Here is a 16,087-nt window from a genome sequence, read left to right on the forward strand (position 1 = left end):
GCATTCACATAAATGCTGGTCTAACTGTTGATTCTCTTTGAAATTAATGACTTGCATCACAGCTTGCATTTTAGAAAAACTGCAAACAAAAGCCACTTTCAGTGAGTTTAATAAGAATTGCAACTAATAGTGAGCAACATTTTTAAGTCCTTGAAATGTTCCATATCCAAAGACAAATAGTTTGAAACCTTAATTTGCAACAAATGAGGTATGTCTGATTAAGAGAATCAGACAGAAAAATAAACAATGTAGTCCTAAGTTGCATCACCCATCCTCATAGACTTTTGGACATATACACTGGCGGCCAAAAGTTTGGAATAATGTACAGATTTTGCTCTTATGGAAAGAAATTGGTACTTTTATTCACCAATATGGCATTCAACTGATCACAATGTATAGTCATGACATTAATAACGTGAAAAACTACTATTACAAATTGAAAAAAACTTTTTCTCATCAAAAAATTCTCCACATGCAGCAATGACAGCTTTGCAGATCCTTGGCATTCTAGCTGTCAGTTTGTCCAGATACTCAGGTGACATTTCACCCCACACTTCCTGTAGCACTTGCCATAGATGTGGCTGTCTTGTCGGGCACTTCTCACACACCTTACAGTCTAGCTGATCCCACAAAAGCTCAATGGGGTTAAGATCCATAACACTCTTTTCCAATTATCTGTTATCCAAGTGTCTGTGTTTCTTTGCCCACTCTAAACTTTTCTTTTAGTTTTTCTGTTTCAAAAGTGGCTTTTTCTTTGCAATTCTTCCCATAAGGCCTGCACCCCTGAGTCTTTACTGTTGTACATGAAACTGGTGTTGAGCGGATTTTTGACCTCAATATTGACCCAAAAACAAATACAAAGACAATGTTAAGCTTCATTTAAAGAACCAAATAGCTTTCAACTGTGTCTGATATAATGGCAAGTGATTTTCTAGTACCAAATTAGCAATTTAGCATGATTACTCAAGGATAAGGTGTTGGAGTGATGGCTGCTGGAAATGGGGCCTGTCTAGATTTGATCAAAAATGACTTTTTTCAAATAGTGATGGTGCTGTTTTTCACATCAGTAATGTCCTGACTATACTTTGTGATCAGTTGAATGCCACTTTGGTGAATTAAAGTACCAATTTCCTTTCAAAACAGCAAAATCTGTACATTATTCCAAACTTCTGGCCGCGTATGTATTGTGTGTGTGCATATATATCTATATATATATAGATATAGATATAGATATATATACACACACACTGATCAGCCACAACATTAAAATCAATGACAGGTGATGTGATTATATTGTTTATATTGATTATATTGTTACAATGGCACCTGTCAAGGGTTGGGATATATTAGGCAGCATGTGAACAGTCAGTTCTTGAATTTCATGTGTTTGTATCTAATTGCAAGGATCTAAGCGACTTTGACAAGGGCCAAATTGTGGATGGCTAGACGACTGGGTCAGAGCATCTCCAAAACGGCAGGTCTTGTGGGGTGTTCCTGGTATGCAGTGGTTAGTACCTACCAAAAGTGGTCCAAGGAAGGACAACCAGTGAACTGGCAACAGGGTCATGGGCGCCCAAGGCTTATTAATGTATGTGGGGAGCGAAGGCTTAGCTCATGCATCGCAGCTTGCTGCATATGGGGCTGCGTAGCCGCAGACCAGTCAGAGTGCCCATGCTGACCCCTGTCCACCGCCGAAAGCGCCTACAATGGGCACGTGAGCATCAGAACTGGACATGGAGCAATGGAAGAAGGTGGCCTGGTCTGATGAATCCTGTTTTCTTTTAGATCATGTGGACCGTGGTGCGTGTGCGTCATTTACCTGGGGAAGAGATGGCAGCAGGATGCACTATGGGAAGAAGGCAGGCTGGTGGAGGCGGTATGATGCTCTGGGCAGTGTTCTGCTGGGAAACCTTGGGTCCTTGCATTCATGTGGATGTTACATTGACATGCACCACCTACCTATAGAATGTTGCAGACCACATACACCCCTTCATGGCAACAGTATTTCCTGATGGCAGTGGCCTCTTTCAGCAGGATAATGCGCCCTGCCACACTGTAAAAATTGTTCAGGAATAGTTTGAGGAACATGACAGAGTTCAAGGTGTTGACTTGGCCTCAATTCCCCAGATCTCAATCTGAATGAGCATATGGGATGTGCTGGACCGACAAGTCCAATCCATGGAAGCCCAACCTCACAACTTACAGGACTTGAAGGATCTGCTGCTAATGTCTTGGTGCCAGATACCACAGGACACCCTCAGAGGTCTTGTGGAGTCCATGCCTTGATGGGTCAGAGCTGTTTTGGCAGCACGAGGGGAGACCTACATGATATTAGGGAGGTGGTTTTAATGTTGTGGCTGATCGGTGTGTGTGTGTGTGTGTGTGTGTGTGTGTGTGTGTGTGTATATATATATATATATATATATATATATATATATATATAAACAGTGCCTTGAAAAAAGTACTCCCAGTTCAGTTTCCACAATTTTTTGTCAAATTCCACATTTAGAATATATTGAAGTATGACTTTTTCCCCCAGCTGGTACTGTACTGTTTATCATGACAAATAAAAAATTCCAAACCTCTTAAAATTATCAAAATAATACCTAAAAAAAAGTATTCATACCCTTTGTAATTCCTAGGTTAACCTTGCTCAGGTGCAAGATACATTACAGGAAAATTGTTGGGTTGACTTTACTGGTAAATGTACCACGTGTGCTGTTCACACACCATCAAAATGGACATTTATCATAGAACTTCTCATTAAGGGAAATTGCCAGAGCAAATTTTACCAGTATTTTCAAAAAGGTAGTGTTCACACACGATCTCTAACCTGAAAAACGCAGTACATCTTTATTGGAAAAGGCTGTATGTGTGAAAGGGGCTATTGTTTTATAAACATCCGATTTGTTGCTTTAGTCCAGTGGTTCCCAAACTTTTTTAAACTACGGCACCCCTTTATAGAGTGTTTTTTTCCAGCGGAACCCCAAACTAAATTATTATTGAAAACACTTTTCTGTTTAAAGTTAATATTAATATTAACAAATTAAATTAAAACAAGGTAGCCTTTTAGTGTTTCTTAAGTAAACATTGCTTCAAGCATTTAAAGTAATTATTTAAAAGCCAGTAATAAAGAAATAAAATCAGTCAACAGTGCTTTAGGTTTTTCAGTAACAGCAGCAAATAAACAATCAAATAAAAATTGTAATCTAATGCAAAATAATAAACTTTACTGTGTGATTATTAGATATACATGAATACTGATTTGATGCACTATGAGAAGTCAAATGTCAATATTGCTGTTTGATTAAAATTAACGATAGGCCTATAACACAGCACCAGGTCTATTAGGCTGTATTTACACATCGCACACTTTTGAGATATATACATTTGTATTGCGCCAATAGGGGCAGTTTTACCAAGAAGCGCATTTGACTGTTCACATGCGCAGCTGCATTCACAAGACTTGAGTGCTCACGCAGAAATACACTACACACATAAGCTTTTGAATGCAGCTGGTTTAGTCAAACAGTGCATAGGTATTGCCTTTGCCTTTAATGTCAGTGGCTATTAATATATTGAACAAAGCAGACATTCCGGAGCACCCCTAGCCAGTTGAGGCGACAAGTTGGGGAACCTCTGCTCTAGTCGTGTTGGAAATTAGTGGATCAGCTACTTTCAATTACTTCATGAGCATAAATATCTTCACTCTCTACAAGATTAAACTGTATGGTTGGATTTTCCTTTGAACAAACAAAGATTTAGACAAAAAAAGCATTGAAAACATGTTAGGGATATAATTGTAGAGAAGCACAAATCTGGGAAAAGATACAAGCAGGGGCGGGGCCAGAAGGGTGGCACAGGGTGGCAGCTGCCCCCCTAAAAATGAGCTTTGCCACCCCAACTCGGACCCTCGCGCATGGTCCATAACAACGTTCTGACCATGTCTGGGAGGACACAGCGTTCCCTCTCAGTAGACAAATATTGTGATTGATTAAATAATTTATTCAGGACCAGCTTTTGTTTAGTCTTTTATTGTCATGTGTGAAACAGGAGCAAGTGCTCCACAAGATGCCCTTTATTTTTGCAGCTAATTTTGCAAACTTTTGCAATTATTTTGCAATACTTGTATCTTTAAAATACTACAGTATTTTATAAGTAAATAATATGTATATATTAAAATAATACTTATTAATATATACTGTAATATATTAATATTGCACTGTAAGTTGTGGGTCTGTCCGAGCCACCTTTTTATTTTTTTTTTATTTTGTTTTTATTACACATTTTTTAAATATTGAGTGTATGTTTATAACATTATGCTTATTGTTATATTACCCTGGAATTAGTTTTAAAAAAACGTAATTACCACAGCTGTGAGGGGGTTTCTATTACAGCTGCTGAGAGAGTGACAGTAAATTTGCCATCTTCTCCCATTTGACTGTCGTAATCAACTGTCTTAATCCACCGCTCTCTATTTTTTTCCTCTTCTGGAAAGTCATTCAAATGTTATAGTGTTTTTTTTTTCTTTTGATTTTGGAGCAAATGGGTAAGTTAAAATAATATTTGCTGTGGTCTCCCATTCACTCCCATTCACCGCTGTCGAAGTTTACCCTGCAAACGTTTACTTCCGTGTTCCAAAACCCGGAGTGAGAAAAAGGTCTATTCTATGAGAACATGCCAGAGTCAAGTGCTGTCACAGAGACTGGTGAGATATCTCATGACACTTATTACATTAACATCTTTCAGGGAGAAGGAAAATTTTTGCATACCTTTCCATGAAATTTTTTTTTTACAGTACCTTTAACCAAGTATTAAAGTAGGAGGATGAATATTTATTAATTGTTGACATTTCTATTTATTTATTTATTATTATTATTATTTAATGCTTTTTGGGGGGGCTGCACTGTAACAGAGTTCAGTGATTCACAAATAAATAAATAATCAGTTGAATTACTAATCTCAGTTTGTGCAAATCATTTGTGTGAAATAATGGTTGGGGGCTGAATATTTTTTCAAGGCATTATGTATATAGAGTGTAATATGTGTGTGTATATAGGGCCTATTTCAATATGATGATATTAAACTTGATAAAAATGTGATAAAATTAATATAAAGTAATAGAATATATATATATATATATATATATATATATATATATATATATATATATATATATATATACACACACACACACACACAATACTGTGCAAAAGTTTTAGGCACTTGTGAAAAACTTTCAAAGTGAGGATTTCTTAAAAAAAAAATAATGCCATAAATAGTTTTTATATTTGAAGACATCCTCACTATGCAACACTTTTCACAAGTGCCTAAAACTTTTGCACAGTACTGTATATATATATATATATTACACTGGCAGCCAAAAGTTTGGAATAATGTACAGATTTTGCTCTTATGGAAGGAAAATTGGTACTTTTATTCACCATTCAACTGGCATTCAACTGATCACAATGTATAATCAGGACATTAATATAGTGAAAAATTATTATTGCAATTTGAAGAAAAAAAAAAAAATGTTCAGAACTTCTTAAACTATTTCAGAGTTCTCATCAAAAAATCCTCCATGTGCTGCAATGACAGCTTTGCAGATCCTTGGCATTCTAGCTGTCAGTTTGTCCAGATACTCAGGTGACATTTCACCCCACACTTCCTGTAGCACTTGCCATAGATGTGGCTGTCTTGTCGGGCACTTCTCACACACCTTACAGTCTAACTGATCCCACAAAAGCTCAATGGGGTTAAGATCCATAACACTCTTTTCCAATTATCTGTTGTCCAATGTCTGTGTTTCTTTGCCCACTCTAACCTTTTCTTTTTCTTTTTTTTTTTCTGTTTCAAAAATGGCTTTTTCTTTGCAATTCTTCCTAGAAGACTATTTAAACAGAAAAGCCCTATATGTCTTGTTTAAAATACACCATGGCTTAAAACAGTAACATAAAATGATCTCGGAGACATTGAGAAAAAAAAAAAAAGAAAAAAAAAACATGTCTACAACAAAATGATTTGCTGGGTGTCCGGAAGCTCTCACGGACGTGTTCGTGAAAGAAGAGGATCTGGACAACAAGGGAGAGGAAAGGAAAACGCTGGTACTTATGGGCTGCAGGGGGCATCCACAACCGCACGAATGCCCGTCCTCTTCTTACACACGCCATAGGAGGGAGGGAGAGAGAGAGCGCGCTAGCTAGAGATTTGGTTTTGTTAACTGCTGAACAAAACCAAATCAGAATAAACCAAATCACAAAAGAAAGCAAAAATTCATATTTGGACCATTGGGGAAATGAAAGTAAAAAACCAAAACAAACTGGAATGTTATCGGGCCCTAAACAGAAAGTATAATCTGGCAGAATATCTCCACATTGTAAGAGATCCAAAACAGAGACAGATCCTCACCAAATACAAGCTCAGTGATCACAGTCTGGCCATAGAAAAAAAAAAGGCAGACACAGACAAACATGGCTTCCAAAGGAAGAACGAGTCTGTGCTCACTGTGACACTGGTGATATCGAGACAGAGACACACTTTCTCCTTCACTGTGAGAAATTTACTGAGGTGAGAGAGAAATACTTTGACAAACTCTCAAACCTCATGCCACAGTTTTCCAGTTCAGCAGAAACAGATAAAATGCAGGTGTTACTGGGGGAGGACAATCATGCAAAATTCATTTTTGAACTGCACACCCTCAGAAACCTTAATGTACTTCAGTCACAGTATTTATTTATTTTTAAATACTAAATGCTTATTTTATTTTATATTATATAGTGTATATTGTTATTATAGTTTTTATTTTATTCATTACCTGGCACCTTATTTTAATTCTATTTTTATTTGTTACTGTTTTATTATTACTATTTGTCTTGTCATTATCTGTTTTGTGTGTTAATGCTTTGGCAATATTGTATGTAAACACAATCATGCTAATAAAGTACTTTAAAATGAAAATTGAATTGAGAGAGAGAGAGAGAGAGAGAGAGAGAGAGAGAGAGAGAGAGGAGAGAGAGAATGCGAGAGCGCGCTAGCTGGTCTTCCCTGCTTCCACATCCATCAGGTCTCAACCATTAAAGTCAGAAGGGAGGAAATCACGAGAGGCCGTACTCGCGTGCTGCTCCTCGGTCATCGTGTGGTTTAGCAGGATTAGCGCGTGCCATACGAGATCACGGGCAGACGGATGTACCGACGGCCGCCTGCCCTGAAGTTGGATACCGAAAACTGAGCGAAAGGTTTACTCCTGCTATCTTAAAGAGGAAAGCCGAGGCGATAGCGCGAGCCCCGCGTAGAGCTGCGTTTGGAGCACCATGAAGCTCCCGTGCTGGATAGCGCTCGCGCTCTTGCTGGCGCAGACTACACTGGTAAGAATGACACTCTATTGTGATCTATTGTTATGAAAGGGCGAATGTTCACCGGTCATGTACTCTCAGCATGTTCAACGTTCACATTCGGGCTCGTGTGCTTATATGCTTGCGGTAACCATAAACATAGAGTAAGAATTGTAAGGTCATTAATTAAGAGACAGTAGCAATGTTTGTCTGATGCGACTTGCTGCTGCTCGGTTGTAAATCTTGGACGCGACCCACATTCTCTCGGCTGACCGCAGACAGCGCGTCTCTGGCGGCCTGGGGGGAGCTGCAAGTGGGTTAAAGAATGCTCTGAGCTGGGATCTACGTCTTACGAACTAGCCACCATGGTGCTGGGTTCTGCTGGGCAACCCTTGCCTTGTTTGTTCTCCGGGGTCATTTTAATGGCCTTTGGTCTTTATGTGTGTGGGTGTGCGTATGTGTTGGTATTGTGGGTCAGAGACTCCCTGGCTAAGTTTGTGTGTGATTACGCGTGTCAGGATAAACTATAATTAACGCGTCGCATCTAATTAGGCGTTACTTGTACGCCTTTTGTCCCTCATTTTTGCGAACAAGTGGAATGGGTTTGCCTGACGGTGGTCATTCCACAACATGTAATTTTCTTTGTGACCAAATATGGTCGGTGGGCAACCTTATAGGAATATATACATGGTCAGTCTGCGTTATAAGGAGATGGGACAGGTAATAGATGAAAGGTGTCGCCGATCAGCGGATGCTTTTGACCGGAGATGGGGGGTGCGCTAGGCAGATTACGTCATTGGTTTTCACGGTGGGAGTGTGAAAGTAGACACACCGCGCGCGGCGCAGGAGCCACCCCTCGACACGCTTATTTACCTTTTGAACAGGGCACGCGAGGAAATGCATTATGATGTTGATGAAACCCTTTAAGAGCAAACACATATGGATGATATGAATTTTTCATGTAACTGAGACCTTGTGATGAGCTCAAAGCCTGTTTTCTTCTCATAAACAATTGACTGGCAATATTAAACTCATGATTACTGGTGACCCCAAGTTAAAGGGATAGTTCACCCCCCCCCCCACCCCCCAAAAAGAAGAAAATTCTCTCATCTTTTACTCATCTTCATGCCATCCCAGATTGTGTATTACTTTCTTTCTTCTGCTGAACACAATCGAAGATTTTTAGAAGAATATTTCAGCTCTGTACAATGCAAGTGAATGGTGGCAAGAACTTTGATGGTCCATAAAGCACATAAAGGCAGCATAAAAGTAATCCATACGACTCCAGTGGTTAAATCCATGTCTTTGGAAGAGATTTGATAGGTGAGCGTGAGAAACAGATTAATATTTAACTCCTTTTTTACTATTAATTTCAACATTCTTCTTTTGTTTTTGGTGTTTCGCATTCTTCGTGCATATCACCACCTGCTGAGCAGGGAGGAGAATTTGTAGTAAAAAAAGGACTTAAATATTGATCTGTTTCTCACCCACACCTTCATATTGCTTCTGAAGACATGGATTTAACAACTGGAGTCTTATGGATTATGTGGCTTTTTGGAGCTTTAAACTCTGACCACCATTCACTTGTATTGTATAGACCAACAGAGCTGAGATATTCTTCTTAAAATATTTGTTTGTGTTCTGCAGAAGAAAGTCATACACATCTGGGATGGCATGAGGGTGAGTAAAAGATTTTGGGGTGAACTATTCCTTTAACTTATTCTGTATAAAATTATATCAAATTTTACAACTTTGTTGCAGTGACGATTCAAGGTCCTAATTCTTAAAACCCTTAAACGACTGTAAAATCGATTTAAACAATTTGGCAGCTCAAATAATACACAAGTTTTAACAGAAGAATAAATGTAAGTGATTTTATAAAATTATAAGCTTCATATTTCTGCCTTCAAACTCTCCAAAAACTGGCCACATTAGCTTTAATTGTAAGTGCCTCACTGTAACCTCGATTTTTTTCCTTTTTTTTTTTTTAAAAGAAAAGGATTTTTGTTGTAATCGTCATTATGCTGTTGATTGTGCTTAATTTCTATAGAACCCAGAATATTCCTTTAATGGTGAAAAGAGCCACCCAACTCACGGTTCTTTTGCATTTTTCATTTTTTTATTTAATGTTTTGAATATGACCAAAGTCTTTCTAGCAAGTCAGTCCACTGTCGGCCATTTTTGGAATGCTCCTGGGAAGCTTTTTCCAGTCATGATAGAAGCTGCACTATCTAGTTGAATTGGGAAAGACCAAAATCTCAAAAACAGTTGGTCAAGATTACGATCAAAGAACATATTTTAAATCAGCTGTAAAATCTGACAAAACTGATATCATAAATTGTGCTTTACCTCATATTACGCTAAAAACGCAATTTTCCTGGTTTGTATAGCTAATACGCTTGTGTGCTTGTGCATTCTCAAGTTGATTGACAGGCATTGTCTGTATCTAAAAGGTGATTGGCTCTTTTACCTGTAAGGCGGGACTTCCATTCTACATCCATTGAGCGATAGAGCACCTTGGTTGGGCGTTCCAATTTCTCCCATTCATTTGAATAGAAGTGACCCGTCTCTGCTAAATAGTCTCCGATATGATGTCTCCTTCCATGAGATTATAGGATAGTACAGTTTCCAGTGGAAGCGCACTTCAGAATTTTGGTGGATGATGTAGGTCATCAGGGTATTTCTTGCCTACTCTTTTACGAATACTGAGGATTTGGACAACATACTCCATTAGCATCCTGTTTTTGGCATACTAGTAGGAAGTATGCATATTCGGACACAGCCTTGTACTGTATTTTTCTATAATGCATGATTGGTTGAGTTGTTGGGGCCACTTCAAAAGGAAGTTTCATGTGGATCAGGACAGTGGTGTCATATCCTTTCTGCCTTTGTGTGCCAGAGATGGAGTTTAATTTAGATCTGGGAATTGAGCTAATGGACACATCTGCTCCTGAGAGCTGTGCATTTGCGTGTGTGTGTTTTAAGGATCACATTGGACTTCTGGGTTCAGCGCTGAATCAGTGTTTTGTGTTGTAGATGACAAAGACAACCATAGAGAGGGAGGGAGTTGAGGAGGAGGGAACAGGGAGAGAATGAGAGAAAATGAGGAGAGAGGAATGTGTGAAGCAATTTGACACAGGAAGTTTCTGTTGCTGACTTTCTCACTTGGCTGCATAAACGTTTCACTCACACAGACACACAAGAGTTGCACAGTGTTTTAAAGTTTTGATTTGGACACGCTACGCTCAGACTTAAAGTCTGTGTGGCCCACAAGTTGGATTAGCATTGCCTGGGAAAATAAACCAATATGGCTTTGGAGTCAAAAGATGTTGGGTCTGTTGGACTGGTAGCTAAAACTATTTCAAAAGGCGTAAACAAATGCAGCGGCAAATATTATTGCTCAGAGGTTGTTCTTTCTTAGCTCGGTGGGCTGAAATTCCTCAGGTGGAATAAAAATAGACACACTTGAGACAATTGTTACAGACAGTATGAGTACAGAGCAATAAAATTAAGATAAACTGGATAGCCCAGATAATATGGTCTTTATGAAAGAATTTGATGAGAAATATTAGTGTTCATATTGAGATGTCTGACATTTTAAAGAAGACAATGGTATCTTGGCAAATATCCAAACATTGTTGAGATTTATTTGAAGGAAACGTGTAAGATTAGTGAGTGTTCTTTTTCTCAAGAGACAAAGTTGAGAAGCAAAATCTCCATTAGCTCTCCATTTAATCTTATTACTGTCTAGGAGAAACAATTGAGATATTATAAATGGGAGCTCATTGGTGACTTTCCTGTCCTGCGGGAAACCTTTTCATAGCATCTGATAAAGCTTGTCTGTTTTGTCTCGTATATGATCTGCATATATACATACATTTATTCAAAGTCTATTTTAACATAATACATGTCATACACCTCAATTTAGAACTACTAATCATTTGTGTTCAAATCTGACTACCCTAAATATCTGAAAGCCAATCTCTTAGCCAAAGTCTCTCAACAAACATAATACACGTCCACACTTCCTGAGGATTCCAGCTGAAGCGTAGTGTCACTAAAAAAACCAAAAACATTATCAGCTCCACCAAATGGCAGTGTTCCTGGTGTGAAAACATTTCATTTAGAGGTGTCAGCCTGGGAGGTGCTCCTTATCAGCCCACCTGCTTCACATAAACTAAATGAGCCACGTCATGCTCACCTCCCTTTGACCTCGCCACATCTGTAATCCGCCTCTTTCCTGATAACCTGAAGTTGATGGATGCAGGTAGGTAAAATCTGGGTCACAGAGGCTATATTTACATGTGTCTTTCATTAAGTTCATTCAAAAGATCATCATAAACCTTCATTCATTAAACACCCTGAGTTGTGAGGTGATAATATAACAGACTTGTGATAGAATATAACTGGCTTATCCAATGTGCGCAAGTGTTGCACTCATGATTGCTTATGGTTTGACGTCAAAAACTGAGAATAAACCGATGATTTAAAATCTCAAGTGAACACGTTTTTCTTACATTGTCAGTTTTTTTTTTTTCAATAAGCTGATTTTTGTTAGTTATCAAAATATTGGTGTGCATGTAAACGCACTCTTTGCAAACAAGCATGCATCTTTTCTGTGGCTGTGCTCCTGGTAACAACTGCACATTTACACTTTTTACAGTGTAATGTGGTACTGTAGTCATGCATTTGAAGTTCAGATCTCATATTAAGCAGGGGAAAGAGAAAAGAGAGAGATGAATTGCTGAGAAAAGTGGAAACGGTGAATGCAGGAGAAATGTGGTTGGGGAGGCAAAGAGAAAGTTAGGGAGGATCAGGGCTGGTTGCTCTTTTCCCAGGAGACGATGTTGCTCTACCTGTTCTCCACAGAGTCACCATGACAACGGCAGAGCACATCTCAGTCACAACCCTTTCTGTCTCGTTCTCTGGTCTCTCCCCTTTTGTTGCCCCTCTAATTCTGTCATTCACACTCCACTCTTCCTCAGCATGTCTTTTCCTGCTGAATCTTTTTTGTTCTCTCTATCTCTCTCTCCACCTCTCGCTAATTAAGATGCGGCTCCAACAGTCTGATGGGGGAGGGGAAAGCACTCCATACCTGAGAGAGAGTGAGACAGACATGGGAAGAGATATGGGCTAAGAGGAAAGGGACATATAAACGATATATTTTATACTCTGAAATGTGGGCATTTGTGTGGTTTAAAGTGTTTGTTTGTAACATGCCAGAACATTATTTTTACAGGTGTGGTTTTCCATGTGTGCACGGGTATGTTTGTGATCGGGTATCTCAGAAAACCCGCAACCTGATTGAATATTTTTTCCCCCTCAAAATGAAGAGGGGTTTTGTGTCCCAAATTTATGTGTGCTCTTGTATGTGTGCCATGCTATAATAAGACTCTAAATTAGAGAGCATTGGTGGGAAGGGTTCCAAAACCACAATACATTTTAAGATGCCTTACCAAGCTGCTCTATAAATATGAATATAGCTATTGTAGCCAAGCAGGACAGCCCTTGCCCAGAGAAAATGTGTGTATGCGCATGTCCCTCCTTTTCCTCTTTCCCGAATTATTTGTTTGCTCTGCAGATGTTCTCATGGCCTCTTGCTCGGGGAAAGAGTAGGGGTAGTGACACGTTTCCATGGAGATAGCGGATCCACAAGGATAATTAGTTTAACGAGAGAATAGGGGTGTGGTAGCACGCTTCTGGGACTTCTGGAATGTCGTTAACTTTCCAGTATCGGGGCAGGGTGAACGTTAGATGAGCATTTTATACAATGTTGAAACAACCTAGAGTTAATTGGAAGCAAGAAATGTTCCATTATTCAACAATGTGCTTGTGTTTGTAAGAAAGATAAATGATCAAGCACATTCTTTCATTCATTTGAGAATGAATGAAACGGACATGCATCCGTTTAATGAGGAGTATGTGAGTCTCAGCGTTTTCTCTAAAGATCTGAGGGGATTTCCTGGAGATGGAGACTTTACATTATTTAGTAGTCAGTCCCCATGGAAGCTGACATGAAATGGAGTGTGTACAGTGCAGATGCACAAATACAACAGTGACTGTTACAAGAAATACGGTCATTTAATAGCTAAAAAATTCCGTCTGACACTCAGTATGTTTACATGTACTGTAAAAGTTCGATTTCAGTCGGACTTAAACAATAATGTTTTTTTTTTTTAAATGTCATGTAAACGCCTTTGTCCGACTGAAATCATACCAGTCAGATTTTGCTAAATCAGACTAGCAGACCTAGATAATGTGATTGTCGCTTTGCTTCGTCCAGCATGTATACTTGTTCATCAGACCACAATTGGCAATTGGCCTCTGCATTGTGCACATGCTCCAAAAGACATACGTTAAGCACAATGTGTATTATGACACTTATGCATTGTGTCATGTATACTTGGACAGACAGATGAAGACTGTAGCTTGACTATACAAAACCCTTTGTAGCTCAGGTATAACTGCGTATGTAAACGTACTGAGTGAATTTGTCTTTGCAAAAACAAGCATTTATCTTAACTTCTAAAATGAACATATATTAAAGCTGCAATATGGAACTTTATGCTTTCTAGTGGCATCTGTGGTTGAAACCTAAATTTGCAAGCAGTTTGCAATGTTACGTGAGTTATGACGTAAACACGCAAAGACGAATGACATAAGTCTGTGATTTCGCACAACTCTAAATAAATGTTATTATTGTAGGCTTACCAAGGTGAATCGGGTAAGACAAGGACAGGGTTTTAAACACAGATTTTTATATATTTTGTTAATTGTAACCAAAAAACAAAACAAAAAATCTTACATATTGCAGCTTTAAATGATAGTAGTCCAAAACTTTGCAATAGCCTATCTAACACCTGGCAGTAAGGTAGTTTATAAACTATTTTTATACAGACACTTCATTTTAATGATTACTATTTACTGAGTCACAAAACTCACAGAGAAGAGCTGAAGGGAAAAAAAATAGCTCACAGCCAAAAGGCAACAATATGTGCGAAACCACACGCATAAAGTAAACTGTCTGTGGTCCCATCCTTGAGGATTTCACACTATGCACAATTTAATCCACCTCCACTTTGCATTTTCTTTGTTTTTCGCCATGTGCACACAAACATACAAAAGGTCAAACTCACCTTCAGTATAACCTCTACTGATGCTTAATCACTCAACATTTCCATTTTTTTTATGCTCAAAACTGCGAGTCGTCTGAGTGATGGAGCCCAGAGCTTGTTGCATATTGATGTGCAAATGATCACACTGTCTTTGCAATTCAATAACTAGAACACATTTTTAGAGGAGTTAAATGACTCATTGAATGCAAATTCATGCATGTTTCTTGATTAAGTTTTAATTAAAATATGAAATCCACAAGTTGATTGATAAAGATGTTTTACTAGAATTCAGAAATGTTTTATCCAGCAACATTTTATTAGGGTTGTAACCACCAATGTGGGTTTTTTAAATGATTTTGTTTTTTACCTGATTGGTTATTTGAAGCCAACATTGGTTACATGATTTCAATCAAGTCTTTCAGAGTAAGACGTTATTGTTGTGATTTGAAACAGGTATGCATTGCACATACATTTTGTTATTAATCCCCCCCCCCCCCCGTCCATTTAGGGTTTCATTTGTAATGTTAAAAAATACTAATATACAGGACTTTTTGGGATATGTATGCTGCAAGGTTACAAATTCATGCAAGGTTGCTTATTAATTTCCATAACTGTGACCTTGGCTTGTATACAAACAATACTAATTCAAATATCAATCTTTAGTCAGATCAGAATATTGTGCCCCAGAGTTGTAAAGTTAAGAGTCTTGTTTTGACTAACTTATAAATGGACAATACTGCAGTTAAAGATGATTTAATGCGAAGCATTATTGAATAACAGATGTAGGTTGTCTGCCTATCTGGAGAATAGATGCAAAGTAAATATCAGAGACATATTTGACAAACACAAGCATAATAGTCTGTACCAGTCAGTGACATGCATTTTCAATTTTTTTTTTTTTTAAATGTCAGAATGTTGGCTTAAGTGCTTGTCTTCTGCTCTGCCAGACTCTTGAGTATTAGATTTTAAGGAGCTGGCACACACATCTGTTGAAATGCAGACTTCTGTCAAGTGTGGAGGATGACTAACAGAGAGAGACCCTGTAAATAACACTGACATCTCTCAGTTCTGCACAAGAGCACTAACACAATACAATGAATGATAGAGATTCATTCTGGTGTGAATTTTAGGAGGCGTTTAAGCTGTTAAACTGTTTTTCTTTTGTTATTACTAAATTGATATACCATCGCCCAAATATCCCCCTTTTGTAACATTAAAATATAAAAGGAGAAGTGTGTCATTTCTGCACCGCTATCGTCACCAAATGGGATTGCAAAAATAGTAACTGTTTTCAAAGAGGTTTCAATATTCCACCTGTATGCAATTGGATAAACAAATAGTTGACCATAGTTGGATAAACAAATAGTCCCGCTCCAAACTCCTGCCATTAGTTTGTGGGGATACCCGAACAAACAGAACAATGTTTTTATAGCGCCAGTTTTTTGGGGGGGACTTTTGGGGGAATCAACCTACAAATGACTTGCTTATAGATGTCTCCGCATATTAAGATGGAATAGGAGAACATTTTTGAAAATGTCAAAAATATTACAGTTCCATTTTCAACTTGTGCGACCCCGCGTACACATGCGTGGACGTTGTATTTTGGCTTCGCTATATGCGATGCATAATTTAATTTAA

At 38.3% G+C, this 16,087-nt stretch overlaps 1 protein-coding gene across 1 annotated transcript in view; it reads left to right on the forward strand.

The window, feature by feature from the left end:
* Window positions 1-7,046: 7,046 nt before the first annotated feature.
* LOC127425429 (syndecan-3-like) overlaps window positions 7,047-16,087 on the forward strand; it is a 47,438-nt gene continuing 38,397 nt past the window's right edge. Inside the window, exon 1 of the mRNA XM_051671444.1 lies at window positions 7,047-7,367. Coding sequence (XP_051527404.1) covers window positions 7,314-7,367 — 54 coding nt within the window. The 5' untranslated portion in view covers window positions 7,047-7,313. The remainder of the gene's footprint in view (window positions 7,368-16,087) is intronic.

Source organism: Myxocyprinus asiaticus, chromosome 34, assembly GCF_019703515.2.
Source record: "Myxocyprinus asiaticus isolate MX2 ecotype Aquarium Trade chromosome 34, UBuf_Myxa_2, whole genome shotgun sequence".
NCBI classification, from domain to species: domain Eukaryota; kingdom Metazoa; phylum Chordata; class Actinopteri; order Cypriniformes; family Catostomidae; genus Myxocyprinus; species Myxocyprinus asiaticus.